At 41.1% G+C, this 18,374-nt stretch overlaps 1 protein-coding gene across 2 annotated transcripts in view; it reads right to left on the bottom strand.

The window, feature by feature from the left end:
- SPAG8 (sperm associated antigen 8) overlaps positions 1-17,820 on the bottom strand; it is a 953,320-nt gene extending 935,500 nt beyond the window's left edge. The window contains exon 1 of one of the 2 annotated variants that reach the window (XM_044078982.1): positions 17,738-17,820. In XM_044078982.1, coding sequence (XP_043934917.1) covers positions 17,738-17,788 — 51 coding nt within the window. In that variant the 5' untranslated portion in view covers positions 17,789-17,820. Of the gene's footprint in view, positions 1-17,417; positions 17,615-17,737 lie in introns of those variants that run through there. The other variant, XM_044078981.1, reaches the window with a different exon arrangement.
- Between the last annotated feature and the right edge of the window lie 554 nt (positions 17,821-18,374).

The following is an 18,374-nucleotide window of genomic DNA, read 5'->3' as shown; positions in this document are numbered from 1 at the left end:
TGTGTGTGCATTTCTGATGGGTGTCATCAGCCACGGCTCCAGTGCATATCCAGCATCCCCCACTAGGTGACCATCAGGGATGTCCCCATTTGCAAATGGCTGGTACAGCTGTGACAGATGCCAGATATCAGAATCGTGGTAGCTTCCAAGGCAGCCAGCACACACATTCAGTATTATGCCCTGGGCATCGCACACGACCTGGCAGTTGATGGAGTGGAAGCCCTTGCGGTTGATGTAGGCCCTACCCTGCTCACCAGCTGGTGCTTTGATGTGTATGTGCGTGCAGTCAACTGCACCCACTACCTCAGGGTATTCTGCTATTTGCTGGAAGAGACTCATATTGCTGGCCAATACCTCACGGGAATTGGGGAAATATACATGATCACCGACATGTGCTGACATGGCATTCAGGAACTGGTGCAGTACCATTGATGCTGATGCCTGTGAAATCCCCATCATATCACCAGTTGGTCTCTGGAAGGTACCTGTTGCTAGTATTCTTAGGCCAACACATACCTTGGTTTCCACTGGGATGGGTTCCCCTCTGTTGGTTCTGTTCATAGGTTCATAGGTTCATACTAGGCTATCTGCCCTGAGGCAATTATAAGCCTAGCCCGATTCTGTATGGCTTATGCCACCCCTTGATTTGAGTATACTGTGCCCTTTTTAAGGTTTAGTTTACTGTGCCTCTGTCTAATAGTGACACGGGTGTAATCCCTGGGACAAACCTACGATCCCCCATCCACCTATCGAGATTCTTCTTGAAGAGATTCAGTGAGGTGCTCTGCCTCACATGAACTGGAATTTCTATTCCAGAGCGAAGGGAGCCTCTGGGTTATGAACCTGTCCCTCCACCAAGTTCTATTTATTTCTGTGTTGAGGTTCAAGTCCCTCGAGCATGTGGCTCTAAGGGATTTAGATTTACTGAGGTGGAGCATGTCCATTAATTCTGGATTTGACATAGCTTTGTATGTCAGGCATAGATCGCCTCGAAGTAGGTGGTATGCAACTGAGTAGAGCTGGAGTTTTTTTAACTGAGCAACATATGGCATCTGTTTGAGACCCTTGATCCTCTTGGTGAGATACTTTTGGGGTCTTTCTAATTGCTGCAGGTGTCGGGTAAGGTACATCCTAAAAGGGGCATTGTATTCTATGATGGGCCTGATGAGGGATGAATAAAGGGGCACGATTACCTCTCTTAATCTAGATGTGAAACCCTTTGTGATGAGGTGGGCTATGTAGAAGGTCTTTCTAACCACTTTGGCAATGTGGTTTTCAAAGGAGAGATTGCTATCAACTTGGGTCCCCAGGTCCCTAATAACTTCCTCTGTACTTAATGGGTTTCTGCCTATGTGGTAATTTGTGGGCACATTGTTTTTGCCAAAGGGTATGACTATACATTTTTTGGCATTTAGCTTTAAACCATGGTGCTGGCACCAGTTATCTGTCTCTGTGAGACCTTTTTGAAGGATGTTTGTGTCAGCTGGAGAATTGATTATGGCACCCAGTTTGCAGTCGTCTGCGAACTTGGTGAGCCATAGTCCTCCCACGTTTGCCTGTACCTCGGAAAAGTATATACCGAACAAGAGTGGTCCCAGGACAGAACCCTGTGGGATGCCACTTGTGACCGGTTTCGAGTCTGACATGGCTCCAGCAACTCTCACTCTGTGGGTTCTGTCTTTGAGCCAGTTTGCATCCCATCTTGTGACATAGGGGTTTATATTTAAGCTGGATAGCTTATCTATGATGCCCGAGTGGGGTATTGTGTCAAATGCCTTTGCAAGGTCCAGATAGGCTGTGTGGACTACATTCCCTTCATCTATGACTTTGGTGACTGTTTTGAAGAAGTCAACCAGGTTCAAAAGGCAGGATCTGCCCTTGACAAAGCCGAACTGGGTAGGATCTAGTGTCTGTAGGTCCCCAATGTCTTTGTTCATGAGCTCCATGATGATCCTCTCCATAGCCTTGCAGACTAAGCTAGCCAGGCTTATGGGGCGATAGTTTCCAGGGTCCGTAGAGACTCCACCTTTGTGGAGTAGGACCACTGTTGCTGTACGCCATTCTGTGGGCACATATCCTGTAGTGAGGCTGAGACTGTATAGCTGTTTTATTTGAGGGATTAGTTCCTCTTGGAGTTCATGTAGGACGCAACTTGAGACGCCATCTGGTCCCATGGAAGCAGTGTTTTTTGCTTTGGAGAGGGCAGCCTTCACCTGAGCATCAGAGATGCTTGGGAGGCAGCCCTCTGCTGGGATAGATACTTGCTCTTTTGGGGGGGAGGGGGTGGAGAAGTTTGCACTGAACTTGTCTGCCAGGATATTGGTGAGGTCTGTGGGTTCAGTGTATTTTTTGTCGTTTAGAATCAACGCAGAACAAGTCTGGGAGTTGCATCCCAGGTTTCTAACATAACTGAAAAAAGTCTTATGATTGTCTTTGGTGTCCTGTGCAATTTGTCTCTCGAAGCTGGCCTTGGAGGATTTTATGAGGGATCGTAATTTTTTGCTAGTACTGATCAGAGATGCCTTCCCTATTAGTGATTTTGCTCTATCACGTAGTAGCTTCCTCCTTCTGTTGTACAGTTTATTTATGTCAGGGGTCCACCAGACTGGACGCCTGCCTTTGGATGATTGGGTCTTGGTTTTGTTTGGGATAGCATGATCCATGCATTCCTGGAGATGTCCGTAGAATGCGTTTATATAGGATTCTGCAGTTTGGGCCGTAGTTTCCACTGGCCCTGGGGCCTTGAAGGATTCCACTTCAGTTTTGAGACGTGAGAAGTTCGCTTTTGAGAAGTTTTTCACTGTGGTTTTCTGGGCTGGGGGTGGGGTCGGGATGTGGACATCCAGTGAAATTAATTTATGGTCTGATCTTACCAATGAGGGATATACTTCTGGTGTGGAGCATAGAGTCCCCATGTTGGTAATGATCAGGTCTAGTATGTTGTCCCCTCTTGCGGGAGTGGTGACTAGTTGTTCCATAGCATTTGAGTTTATAATTTCCAGGAACCTTTGAGCTAAGGTGCTGGGGCTTGAGTAGTGCTCCCAGTCAATGTTTGGGTAGTTGAAGTCGCCCAATATAATGGTGTTCGGAGAGATCTTCATGTTCTCCAATGTTTTCAGGAAAGCCGAGTGGGATTCCTGACTTTGAGAGGGTGGTCTGTAGGATGCTATAAACTGAAAAGCAGTCTTGCCCAGTGTTAGTTGCACATGGATGGTCTCCGATACTTCGTGCAATGCCACTAACCTGGAGGTGTGGATATCCTTGATAAATATGGAAACTCCCCCTCCTTTTGTGGTTCAGTCCGGGTTTTGGGGCCGAAAAGCATGATATAAGGTACAGCCTGGTAGTGCTGGGGTGCTCTCTGGAGCCTTGAACCAGGTTTCTGTCACTGCACAGATATTGATGTTCTCCATACTGAGGAGAGCTTCGAGTGCGTGCATCTTGAGGTTAAGACTTCTGGCGTTTAGCAGCATTACCCTTAGTTTCTTGTTTCTTGTGCTGTCTATGGGGGGTGGGTTTGACTTTTGAGCCTTGCCTAAAAAAGGCACTATGGGGGTGGCAAGAGCCTTTGCCAATATCTGAAAGCCCAGTGGCGACAGGTGCAAGTTGTCCCTAGCGAAGCAACGTGGCTTGTCGAGCATGTCATCCCAGGCTGACAGACACTGGATCCCCTTTGAATGACACCAACATTTTAGCCAATTGTTAAAATCGATCATTTTGTTTTTGTACTGTGGCATCATTCTAGGTGAGGGTAAGATGCTGCTCAAGGTCAGGGTCATACCAGCCTGGGCTACATGATCAGAGAGCTCCTCTATGTCTCTTTTCATGTAGTCCAGGGAGGTACGTCTCAGGTCATTCACACCAACATGTACGACTGAGTCATATTTGTATTTGCTTTGGAGTGACCTGAGTGCTTGCATTATGTGGCAGATCCTAGCACCCGACAGGCAGCTCACCGTGACCTTCTCTTTATTCAGCCTGGTGAGCGGGACGTCAGTGTGTCTGACAATAGAGTCACCTATTACAAGGGTATCAGGTGTGTTATTCAGCCTTAAGGGCTGTGGCTGCTTGGCACACTGTCTTTTTGGGCTATGTGTTGTGCGTGTTTTGTATTGAGGTAGCGTTTGCATGGATGTCTGCTTTGGAGGTCTCTGTTGCTTAGGTAGATTTTTATTTAGAGCCTCCGAGTATGTTTTTGTGTATTTATGTGTTTGGTTCCCTGATGTGGTGGGACTATGTGATACTGGAATTGTGTTGTGTGAGGTTACCTTCTCCTCCTGACTGGTTACACCAGTTTTGAGATGAGAGAGCTCAGCCTCCAGTTTGGCTAAATAGTTGCATCTCTCACATATATTTGAACCTGTTTGGAGGAGGAGAGAGTTGTCCGTGTACATGAGACAGTTGTAACATTACCTCAAAATTCCCAGATTCACCAGCTGGACTGGAGAGGAAACCAGTCCAGCTCTGTGTGTGAGGCGTGGCCTGCACAGCTCAACAATTTGCTGCAGGATCTCTCTGTCCACTCTATAGCACTCCACTATCTCCAGCTCATGTAGTCCCTGGTAGGTTACCTTGGGTCTGTACACTCTTCTCTGTCTCCTCACTGTGGGTTGCTCAGCAGCATTCATAATGGCACCACCCTCAGCATCTTGCACATGTTGTCTTATAACAGCAATGGCAGCCCCTAACATTTTTATGTCTCAGTTTAAGCTTTTTAAGTTTTCACTTCTCTTTGTTGACTGTAGTGTTGCAGTGTTTCTGAGAAAAACATGGGAGCATGTTGTTTGCAGAGTTTTAGGTGCTGGGCTGGGCTACTGTACTGCCTGTGTAATTGGCTGATTCTGATTGATTTCACCTGGCAGCTCTGCTAGTTCTCCTTGGTTAACTTCCTACTACTTCTTTTCCTTCCTTTTCCCTTTCTGTTTCCACAGGTGGCAGTGCCACACAAACATGCGCACAAGAGCGCACATGCGCGCACACAGGCTTACACAAGCTTACACAGGCTTAGGCAGGTGCACATTCATGTATACATGCTTAGATGGCCTAACACAGGCTTACACGAGTGCACACCCACGCACACAGGGTTAGACGGGTTTACACGCGCGCACACAGTGTAAGCAGCTTTGCAAGAAATTTCAGTGATAGCCACGGCGTACAACTTCAGTTTCTGGATTTCAGTTTAGACAACTGTAGATACACCTCTTTTAGTCCTGAGTAACTCACAGCAAACACATGCCACTCTGCTCCAATCAGCTTACAGTCTTTTTGATACATACCCCCTCATGATGTCACCCATCTTCTACTCTGTTACTACCCTTTTCCTACTCTTACACTCTAGGGACATGGTTCACATAGCAGGAAAAATTGGGATTCACTATCCTTATCCTCATTTGCAAAGGATTGCCTACTAATGCTTGGTTACATCTCTCAGACTGAGCTTCCCCCTTAGCAACCTCTACTCAGTAGCCATGTTGTCTTCAGCCTGCCATTCACTTGCATGGCAGATGAATATTTTGAATAAAATCCCTATTTGTGGCTTTTATTTTTTGTTTTTCTGGTTTTTAGAGTGCAGCATATGTTTGCGCGGTGCTGCGCTATGCTTAAACATCGGAGATCGAGGAAAAAAAATTTATTTTGTTTTTATTTTGCAACGGAAAAAATGCCAATGGCTGTATATTTGGCCATTGGCATGCTTCCTCAACTGGATGCATCCTTTATTTGGAGCTGTCATGGCTCCGTTTTGCTATTTGCAGAACGGTACTCAGTTGCCAACCGAGTACATTTCTGCAAATAACACTACTCTTGCTCGGACAGGTTGGTGTTTCCTGGATCGCAAATTTACCTCATTTGCATAGCTTTCAGCAGCAAATGAGGTAATTTGCATAAACTAACCCTGTCCATGCAAGAGTTGTTTTAGGAGCTCTCTTGCATGCCCCTGCCAGCTGTTCCTGGATCGCTCGGCAGACATGTTGGCTGCATGGGGTCATACTCTAGTCATAGACTCCATGCAAGCCTTCATGAATCCGGCCCCATAAGTTTACAGAGAGAAGAAAAATGTACAAAAGAGACATTACAGAGTAGTAGCATACAGATTGTAGACTTTACAGTTGTTCGTATACAATAAGAGGATGTTCTCCCTTTTGGTTGAAAATACAAGTGTACAAAATATTCAATTAGAGTAGATAGGAACTTGGCAGAGCATAGCAACATATTTCACAATTGAATAAGAGAATATAAATGTTTAATTTTCCATACATATATTCAAGCAAATAATACATGTAAGAGCACACACACACACACACACACACACACACACACACACACACACACACACACACACACACATACACACACACATATATATATATATATATATATATATATATATATATATATATATATATATATATATGGTTTCACTTCAGAATCCTGAAATATCACAATCCTGAAATTTAGAAAACTTCATAATCTGGAAGCCAAAAATCCTGAGAATTCAAAATCCTTTAAACTCAAAATCCTGTATCCCAAAAGACTGAAAACATACAGGATACATATACTGACTATAGAGAACACAAACCAGATTACATTCTACCAAATATAAGCAGGGGGGCAAGCCCCCCTGCACCCCTCTTTGTGGAGGGCTGCAACCCCCACACCCCCTGCTACTTAAATATATATCAGTTCCAAGATTGCATTTCACTACACTATCATGAGTTATATTGTAGTATAGCAAGTTAAAAGAGAATGTTACTAAGGTTACAACAGGCAGTCATGAACACATGTGATGGTATGTTTTCCATTTTTTTCTGAGGAGTGCAGTCTTGGAGTTTATATATTTAGTTAGCAGGGGGTGCAGCCTCCCACATGTGGTGGTGCTGGGTGGATTGCCCCCCTTCCCAGACTTGGTGAAAAGTGCTATCCTTTGTCTTGTATGTGTTTCTCTGTGTCCTTGTTTGGGAATATTGTCATTCTTTGTGTCCTGTATATTTTCAGTACTTTGTAATTCAAGAGTCTGAGTTTTCAGGATTTTGAATTTTCAGGATTTTGGGTTCCAGATTATGAAGCTCAGGATTGTGATATTTCAAGATTTTATATATATATATATTATATATATATATATATATATATATATATATATATATATATATGTGTGTATATACAGTTTATCTGGACAGGTGGTCAAAAGGCTACTTTCAAGTTCAAGTAACGCAGATCCAGAAAATATTCGACTCCACAACAGAGAATGCTAGTGTGCATTTGCTGTTGTGAGTCAGACATTCAGACTGGAGATCGCAGTACAGTGGGGACTGAGAAATTTACCCTCTTCTTTACTGTAGTGCGATCTTGGAGTTGGAATATATAATTAGCAGACGGTGTGGAGGGGTGCCATTTGTAGGAAATCACAAGATGTCAAAATAAGTTGGGTAATGTCTTCTTCTTTCGGCTGCTCTCATTAGGGGTCGCCACAGCTGATCAACTCTTTCCCTTTCTTCCTGTCCTATGCATCTTGCTCTGTCACACCAACCACCTGCATGTCCTCTCTCACCACATCCATAAACCTTCTTAGGCCTTCCTCTTTTCCTGTTACCTGGCAGCTTCATCCTTAGCATCTTTTCCCCAATATACTCTGCATCCCTCCTCAGCACATGTCAAACCTAATGTCAAATTCAAATTATCAACATAAACAGTTTTGTTGTTTTGAGTGAACGATGTTTTCATTTCTGACCTGAGTAAGTCATTACTCGAACAAATGTGTTTCAGAATTTTGATAGTAAACCTATATATGCATATATGTACATATGAATTTTGTATATATATATATATATATATATATATATATATATATATATATATATATATGGTTTCACTTCAGAATCCTGAAATATCACAATCCTGAAATTTAGAAAACTTAATAATCTGGAAGCCAAAAATCCTGAGAATTCAAAATCCTTTAAACTCAAAATCCTGTATCCCAAAAGACTGAAAACATACAGGATACATATACTGACTATAGAGAACACAAACCAGATTACATTCTACCAAATATAAGCAGGGGGGCAAGCCCCCCTGCACCCCTCTTTGTGGAGGGCTGCAACCCCCACACCCCCTGCTACTTAAATATATATCAGTTCCAAGATTGCATTTCACTACACTATCATGAGTTATATTGTAGTATAGCAAGTTAAAAGAGAATGTTACTAAGGTTACAACAGGCAGTCATGAACACATGTGATGGTATGTTTTCCATTTTTTTCTGAGGAGTGCAGTCTTGGAGTTTATATATTTAGTTAGCAGGGGGTGCAGCCTCCCACATGTGGTGGTGCTGGGTGGATTGCCCCCCTTCCCAGACTTGGTGAAAAGTGCTATCCTTTGTCTTGTATGTGTTTCTCTGTGTCCTTGTTTGGGAATATTGTCATTCTTTGTGTCCTGTATATTTTCAGTACTTTGTAATTCAAGAGTCTGAGTTTTCAGGATTTTGGATTTTGGGTTCCAGATTATGAAGCTCAGGATTGTGATATTTCAAGATTTTATATATATATATATATTATATATATATATATATATATATGTGTGTATATACAGTTTATCTGGACAGGTGGTCAAAAGGCTACTTTCAAGTTCAAGTAACGCAGATCCAGAAAATATTCGACTCCACAACAGAGAATGCTAGTGTGCATTTGCTGTTGTGAGTCAGACATTCAGACTGGAGATCGCAGTACAGTGGGGACTGAGAAATTTACCCTCTTCTTTACTGTAGTGCGATCTTGGAGTTGGAATATATAATTAGCAGACGGTGTGGAGGGGTGCCATTTGTAGGAAATCACAAGATGTCAAAATAAGTTTGGTAATGTCTTCTTCTTTCGGCTGCTCTCATTAGGGGTCGCCACAGCTGATCAACTCTTTCCCTTTCTTCCTGTCCTATGCATCTTGCTCTGTCACACCAACCACCTGCATGTCCTCTCTCACCACATCCATAAACCTTCTTAGGCCTTCCTCTTTTCCTGTTACCTGGCAGCTTCATCCTTAGCATCTTTTCCCCAATATACTCTGCATCCCTCCTCAGCACATGTCAAACCTAATGTCAAATTCAAATTATCAACATAAACAGTTTTGTTGTTTTGAGTGAACGATGTTTTCATTTCTGACCTGAGTAAGTCATTACTCGAACAAATGTGTTTCAGAATTTTGATAGTAAACCTATATATGCATATATGTACATATGAATTTTGTATATATATATATATACATATATATATATATATATATATATATATATATATATATACACACACAGACATATATATATATATATATATATATATATATATATATATATATATATTAATTTCATAATCTTGAAATACTGAAATATCGAATATCTCGAGACCATGAAGTCGAAAATCCATATAACTGAAACCAGACAACGAAACCCAAAACCGCGAAACTACAAAACCATGAAAACACACACACCTACCCTTACTATATGAAGGAAGCAAGACCCCTACACCCCCCAAGTGAATATATATATATATATATATATATATATATATATATATATATATATACGTCTGTGCTTGTGTGTGTATATATATATATATATATATATATATATATATATATATATATATATATATATATATATATCTAGAGAGAGAGACACACAGAAAAAAAGAGATATATGATATATATTACGTATATATATATATATATATATATATATATATATATATATATACACACACACACACACACACACACACAAATACATACGTTATATAAATAGACAACGGATATAAAAAACTACCATGTTTTTGTGATATAAAAAAAATTAGACCACAATAAATCATTTCAAAACTTTTCCCTCATTTAATGTGACTTATAACTTGTACAATTCAATTTAAAATCAAACAAATCTGTTAGGGGAAAAATATAAAAAAATAAAAAAATGTACAATAAGATGGTTGCATAAGTGTGCATACCCTTAAACGAATACTTTGTTGAAGCACTTTTGATTTAATTACAGCATTTTGTCTTCTTGGGTACACACCTGCCATCAAGTAAAGAGACTCTGATTAACCCCAAATAAAGTTCAGCTGTCCTAGTAGGGTTTCCTGATATGTACTCCGTTGCCTGCTACAGCAAAAGCCATGGTTCCCAAAGAGCATACAAAGCATCAAAGGGATCTCATTGTTGAAATGTATCAGTCAGGAGAATCTGCTTGGCAGTGGTGGGATCACCACATCACATACTGGGATTCAGTTGTGTGGATATTGAACTCCTGTAGTCTGTAAACAGTGGTCACTAAAGAAGGTGTTTGTACTCTCAAGCAACCACATGGTAGACATTCAGAGTTTCATATCACAAAAGTTTTATTTATTTTTTATTAGTTAAGTCAGGGACAGCAAGTAAAGATGTCAGCAGAGGAATAAGGCAAGCTGACAAGGAGCCAGTTGGTGACATATGCCAAGACAAAGGATTGGTGCATGCCAACCTTTCTAAAGCAGAAATGACTGCAGCCTTAGTCACAGCTGCATCACAGACCAGCAACCAAGAGGACAGCCAGAGTGGCTTTGGAGATGTACAACTCTCAGTAAATGAGGACTTAAAAATCTGTCTGGCGTTAAAGAGACTTGAACTGGAGGCCAAATGGTTGGAAATAAAATGAGAGAGACTGTGGCATTTAGAGGCTGAAGAAAATGAGAAACTGCAGTGTTTAGAGGCTGTAGAAAATGAGTAAATGCAGCATTTGGAGGGTGAAGAAAAGGAGGAATAGAAACAAATGGAATCAGAATCAGCAGAGAGACTGAGACATCTGGAAGACGAAGAAATTGAGAGGCAGAGGCAACATGAAAAGGAAATGCTGACTCTTCTCCAGGATCATGGAGGCAATGGGGAAGGGAGTAACCGAACACCAGAAGCAATAAAGGTCAGTATATTTCTTCCACAATTTTCAGAGAGGGATAATTTTGATAGTTTTATTCATATATTTGAAATGGTCTGTAAACAGTATAATGTTGACCAAGGTATGGTTCCTGACCCCCTTACTCCATGGTAAAGCTGTAACTGCTTTTTCTAAATTGCCTCATACTGATTGCTTAAATTAAAATACAGTTAAAATTGCTTAAATTAAAATACAGTTAAAAATTGTTTATTAGAGTGTTTTAAGTTAACACCTGAAGTTTATAGAAAAACAGACGCAAGGCAGATGAAAGTGTGTGTGAATATATTGCTGAGTTAAGCAATTATTTCATAGGTGGGTGAGTGGGTGTCAGGCCATCACTTCTGAAGAGATGGCAGAACTTTTGGTGAGGGAACAAGCTCAGTACTTTGCCTGAGGACATGAAAATCTGGTTGGTAGATAGGGAATGCAGTGCCATAGATAAATTGGGGAAAAAGGGAGACCTATACCTAGCAAGCAGGACATCACTGCACAGGAAAGGGATACCCAGTTCTGCTCATAGGTCTAAGAGAACCCATGGTGAGCAGCCCAAACCACACCAAAAGAGAGTCCACCAGTAACAGGGGAAGCCACTAGTTCATGTACATGGTCAGGATCAAGGGTTAAATGTTTTAAATGTAACCAGTAGGGCCATGTAACATACAGATGTCCATGTAGGCAAGGTGGGGAACAAAAGGTGGGAGAGCCAGTAAGTGGGAATGACAGAATACCAGCAGTAAGTTGTTTGGAGAAAACAAGGGTGTCAAACTTCCACAAAAGGTAATACCCTATCTTAGTAGAAAGGAAACAGGCCACTGGTAAGAGAGACAGCCTCTGACCTAACCATTGTGAAGGCTACATTGGTTAAAGAGGAGCACTACTTGCTTAGGCAGTCTACTCCAGTCAGGCCTTTACGAGGGACTCCATTCCAAATACTTTTGGCTAGGGTTCACCTTGACTTCAAGGGTGGAAAAGGAAGCAAGCAAGTACTGTAGGTGTGTTTGAAGATATCCCTACAGATATCCTGACAAGGAATTATTTTGATGATGCAGAACCTTGTGTGCATGCAGTTACACACAGTCAGGCTTGGAGACAAGCATGTGGGTCTGGTAGCCTGGGGGGACCCAGACAGACTGCACACTTGAAGCCAGGACTGAAGAGGTGGCTACTTCAGGGAGGGAGCTACCCTGTAGGAGTGAGACTGAAGGTGAGCCACAGCTGCTTGTGGGTACCAATGTTCATTTGGACAGAGTGACTGCAAGGGCAACGGTGAGTAGTAGTACCCAGGCTGACAGTGAGGTACCACAGTCAGAGGATACCAGTCTTCCTGTGGAAGGGGAGCTAGGAAGGATTACAAAGAGAGAGTTGAGGCAGGCTTAGCTCTCAAACCATACATAATAAGGCTTGAGGGAAGTAGCCAAGGAGGCACCTGATTCTCTAGGAAAGGGGGACAACAAAATGTTAGAAAATGTGATGGAATGAAGCAAAGATAAAGTCAAGATTTAAAGAAAAGAACGCCTTTAAGTAATTAAAATAAGATTATTTTTTTCAACTAAACAGAAGGGGCTGACAGAAACAGTGAATATTAACTAATGATGCAGGCTATGACGTCTACAGAGTTCGGAGAGTCATACTATGTACATATATGTAATAAATCTAATAAAAGTGTTTTTCTCACCACATACTTACTCAATGTCACTTACTCAAAAAGACAAGTACTTGAACTCCCAATACCATACCATATAAAACTGTATAGCAATATCAGAATCATAACTCTAGCCCTAAAACTCCCGATTCCCTAAACCTAAAATCCCCCACCTGTTCCCTAACCTTAACACTCCCTTTTCATTCCCTAACCTCAAAAGTTCTTTCTCATTCCCTAAAGCTCAACTACACTTATTACTCCCTAAATCTAAAACTCCCTTCCCAATTGGTACCCTAATCTACAGTCTCACCTTCTTCCGCTCCCTCACCACTGCTGCTGCTGCTTCTGCACTTACCTTACCCAAACTTGAATAAACTAGTCAGGTAATTTGTGGAAGCTGCTTGCTTGAGATCATATTAAAGTTTGGGCACAAGCAGCAACCTACCCAAGTTACAAGACGTTCAGTTCTCTGACTCTGAAATAGTAGTCTTCCAATGCTTGTGACTTGAGTGCTTGCAGTACAGCTATATGTGATAATTTTGGAAACAGAAAAGAAAATACTTGTAGCTAACTTAGGAGCTGAAATAAAAAGCAGACAATGGACTTAACACTGATTACTCAGCCTGATAGCATTTTATTTTCATCTGCTTCTACTGCTTAAATTCTTATTTTGAAGTATATAATAGCTGGGATGCCATATTACCTTCTAAATGGCTAGTACCCAGCAATACTTGTAAATAATTTATGCTGGGTGCATTAAAATCAATCAGTTAACTGTTTATACATTCTGTCACCTATTTGAGTAAAACTTTCCCCAATGGAGTTTCTCTCCTATCGTAGGGATGCCTATTACTGCTTAGCTATTACATTCTTCACTTCATACACAGTTTATTTCCATTTTCTTTTTTTTTATTTCACAGACTCTTGCCTTTATTGAATGTGCTTATAAAGCCCAGAAATAATTAAACCATTTTCATCTACTAAAGTTAAAGCCTTAACTTAGAAGCTCACAGGGTATAATACGCCAACACTCACAAAATTAATGAAAAGTGCACACACATACCTCTCAAATGCCATTGTTTCTGTCTCAAAATGATGCTACAACCCTCATAGAACTGATGAATGTGTTATAAGTCACCAAATACCATAACTCTCAGACTTCATTGTCCCACTTCCAAATGTGGAAAGTTGCCTCTCAAAATGTGAAACATCAAGATGTGAAGACCCACTAACAACTTCTGCTATGATGCATGCAGAATGCTTAGCATGTGGTTTGTACTCAGAAATTGTTTAGTTAATTAAGCAATATAATTCATTATTATCTACCAGGAATTTTTGCTTAGAAGTTTTACTACTGAGCTTTTTCACGTTGACCTTACGAATGTGTCTTTCGGCTTTTCCCGGTTAGGGGTCGCCACAGCAGAACTCCGGTCTGCTAATGATTGGCAGTTGATTTTTACGTACCAAGTTGCCATCCCTGACATACAACCATCAACAAAGGTACGCCCATTCATGCATGTCTCCACGCAGAAGACACTCTAACTGAGAATCGAACCGGACAGCGTCTTACTGTGAGGTGACAATGCTACCGCCGCACCACCACCGCGGCTTTTCAAATTCTGAAAAATGTTCTCAAAATAATATACAGCTGACAGATATGTGAACTGTCAGATTCAAGAGTTGGCATACTTTCTCCAATACTGTTTTTATTCTATTTATTGTAACCCAGGAGACAGAGTTTGTAAAGGTAGCAAAGGACATATATCAGTGAACCAATAATAGGCACAACTGCAATCCACCGCAGGACTCATACAGACACTCACACAAAGGGTCAAGATGGGCATACTCAGTGTACTCATGGAGTACTTTGTTCTGCGCATCTGTCTGAAACTTTATGACTCAGAGAGTATAGAGTGTTTGGAACTGTCCAAACTAATGTGTGGTGGTGTATAAAGGCATACAAAACATCCGTACTTGAGAGGAGTGCACTTTTAAAAATATGCTTGTTACAGATATAAGTGACAACAGCTGGCAATAAGGTGTCCTTTTTCCAAGAACATTCCCAGTGTTGTGAAGATATTTTTTTCCTTGCCCAATCTCATTCCCAGTCATCTTATCACAAAATGAAGAGGGCTATGTTAAAGTAAATCCAGTAGGTTTTATTTTTTATTTGGAACAATATTTTGAGGGTTGTATACATTTTTAAATGCTATGTTGGTAGTGAGGCAACAGCTTGAAATCTGAGTGCAAATATATATTTGTAGCCTCACATCACTCACACACTGCAATAGGCATATATACACACAGCTACAGGTATTATAGGAGAACCAGATCTGGATTCAGCACTAAGTGACCTAGGCACCTGTCTGGGACCTGCTGGCTGGGGGGAGGCCATCAGTCTTGAGAGAAGGTCCGGCCACTAACCACAATACTTTAATTAATTAAAATAAGTAAATAAAGTTTCTGTACTCTCAGCATTACTCTGAGTGCATCTTCTTTAAGATTGCAAGCACAAACACAACACTGAGAAAGTAAGACTGTGCAAGATTTGATTTCCACTGGAGAAGTAGTGAGTGGGTACAAAGAAGCATTATGGAGTAACTTGCAGCAGACACAGGTTTCTGAACAGCTAGTTTGTGAGCAGACAAGAAACATCTGAATTGATTACAGCCCTGGGAAACTTGCAGGTGCTGTGTGTAGATTTTTGAACTACTTATATTTTTACGAGCAGAATAGAGATGTCCAAAATAGAGAACTTTGTGAGTATGTGTGTGTGTGAAATGCCCTCATTACAGTGGGCTGCTTAGTTAACTGATGTACAAACTTACTCAGGCTCAGTCTCTGTACCTTGGCTACAGGGAACAATAGCCTTAATTTTCTACATCAATTCCCATGCTTCTCAGTGCAGGAAATCTGGACAAGGCCAAAAATAATGGGAGTGGGGGGAAAAGGCCCAAAATGGGTGCAATTTTTAAACATTGCTCTTATAAACTTAGAAAGCTTATAGAATAATAGGCTTTGTTTTACAATGAATATCCTGAAGGGTATGACATCTAAAACTCAAATGTCTGTCATGGTTTAGTGACATCAGTCCTCAATAACTTACCAGAAAACCACAATTTATATAAGGAACAGACAAAATATGAAGTGAAAATCAGGGCACTTGAGAGGTACGACCTTTAGTTACAGTTAGTCATTACAGTTGGTTGAAATGTTCTAAAATTAGTACTTTTGTCATTTCTTGGTTCATACCTTTTGTTTCACTGCTTAATGGAAAAATGTTCAAAACTACAAAACAGCACAGGGACCAAGGTAGACTTAATCTGCCATTGTCTGGGTGCAATGTTTCAAGGCAATTTCAGTGAATGTGACTTTCAAGGTAAAAGAAGGTTACTGTTACTCAAGCTAAGTATGTTTTCAATGAGCAAGTGTTTTGCTTAGCAAATAGCCATCAGTATCTGTGCTATAAAATTTGTAACAAGTGTTTGTAATGTATCAGGTAGCATACTCACCTTTGCTTTTACTTACACACCATATAGATGGACTGTTGATACTACAGTGCTCTACGACTGGGGTGCTGCACACCTTCGTGTCATCCTTTGGATGACATGTTAAACCTGCATCTGCCTGTGTTGATGGTAAGTGTCCTGAGATCTTTTACATCCACTTGAGTTATTGAAAAGAGTAGGAGTGAGTTTATTAATGCCCTGGCCAAACTTTCCCTAATAGTATAAAGAGCACCAACGGTCTCCCCTGAAAAGACGTGACTAATCTAATTAACAAAGGATAAATTAAGTAAACATTTTAAATTAAACTTGCATCTCTGTCTTCATTTCAAAAGTAAAGAAGAAAACAGTATGCACACTGAAGGTCTTAAACAGTGTTTATGGTAAATGGAGGAGTAATAAGACACAGAATGTCTGTGTGTAGGGGGGGGGGGGGGCTGGGCCAACCTGGTCCATCACCCTGTCAAGGGCCCCATTTGAGCAAGATACGGCTCTGAGCTAAACCTTTGATTGTTTTTAAGAACGAGGATATGAGTGAAACTAATCTTCTTTTGTCCGCTTTGTACCTGAGATGAACAATCTTTTAAAAAGTTCCAAATGATCTAGAGCCTTTGCATAACTAATGGGATAGTATGGAAAACACTGGGCTACACCAGTGTCTTTGTGCTGAACATTATGCCATTTGCATAACATCTTGTAGCTGCATATCATCTGGGCCACGTTTCTCAATTTCTTTGCTCAATAAACTGGGGAAATCTAAAAATAATGGGTAAAAAATCAATTATTGATATACCTTTCAAGTAGCCTCATTATGAGGAATGTTCCTTATTCTGAGTCTTAAACAGTCCATGTTCCTCACTGTTCCACATTTGAATTTCTAATTAATGTCACTGACAGCCCGGCAGATAATGTTCAGCAATAATGATTTTTTTTGTTTGTTTTTTTATCATATGTAGCAGCATTTCAGGCGCTAACCAAGAGCAGTGGACTTTGCGTAACCGCCTCATTCGGCATTCTGGGTTTGCCACGTCCAGTGCTCTCCATTATCGCCAATTAATGCTAGTGTCGTCCCTAACTCACGAGAAAAGTCATTGTAGTGGCACTTTGATCTGCAACTCCACAAAAGTGCTTGGTCTGCACAATATGTTAAGCTACCATATACTTTGCTTGAGAATGCTATTTCATGAATCCCACGGTTGTAACAATACAAAAATACAGTTCTTTCTCTTCTTGTAACTTTCACGTGATTAATTGTTTCTAGAATCTTCCAAGTACAAGGTAAGCAGCAGATCCTGCTGCACGTTACAGTAAAAGTTATTACAATTACCTCTTCAACCCAGTTATCCAAGAGGCATTTCCCTCGGCTATGAAGAATTTTTTTCTCCAGAAGAACTTCTTCCTCGGTCATCTTATCACAAAATGAGGTACGCTACAGTAAAGTAAATCCAGCAGACTTTATTTTTGTTTATAGTAGCAGAAACTCCAGTCGGCGGTGGTTGCTAGGGTAACGGTAAATATATAAAAAGAAATGTGCGCCGGAAAACGTGCGTGTGGGCGGAGTTGAAGACAGACTTCATTTAGTATCTGTTTGATTTTGCTTTGTTATTTTTTCTGTTTGACACATTTATTGTTTACCAGAAAATTTACCTGATTTACGGGTATTCCACTGTTCGCACTGTCAAAATAAAATGCATACATAGGGTTAGTCTCCGGTTTGATCCTCAGCTGGGGTGCCTTCTGTGCGGAGTCTGCATGTCCTCCCTGTGGTCGCGTGGGTTTCCTCCGGGTGCTCTGGTTTCCTCCCACATCCCAAAGACATGCTGTAGGTGGATTGGACACTCTAAATTGGCCCTAGGCATGAGTGTGTGCATGTGTGTGCCTTCTGTGGAAGGTTGGGCGCCGGGCTGGCAACTCGACACTGTTAAAACTCCACTGCCAATCATGAGCGGACAGGTGATCCGCTGTGGCTACCCCTAACCGGGAAAGCCCTAAGAAGAAGAAGACTAAGGTGCTGCAGGGGGTGGAGTCAAAATCGTGGCATAAAATTCTCTCCCAAGATGCACGTGACCTGTGTGTGTGTGTGTGTGTTTGGGGATAGAACTAGGGTTGCCACCTTTTCAGTTGCCTAAAGTGGGACATTTTTTAGGGTTACCACCTGTCCCACTTTGCGAGGGACAGTCCTTCTTTGGGCAGTTGTGTCCTGACAAAAAATTCTAAAAATGGCAAATGTCCTGAGATTTTAGGACAAAATTATTTCCTATATGTTATGTAATAGTTGCATAAA

This window comes from Protopterus annectens, chromosome 1.part1 (genome assembly GCF_019279795.1).
Source record: "Protopterus annectens isolate FY-2018-M chromosome 1.part1, PAN1.0, whole genome shotgun sequence".
Lineage (NCBI taxonomy): Eukaryota > Metazoa > Chordata > Ceratodontiformes > Protopteridae > Protopterus > Protopterus annectens.
The sequence above is the reverse complement of the archived record's forward strand: the minus strand, read 5'-3'. Positions and strand labels throughout refer to the sequence as shown.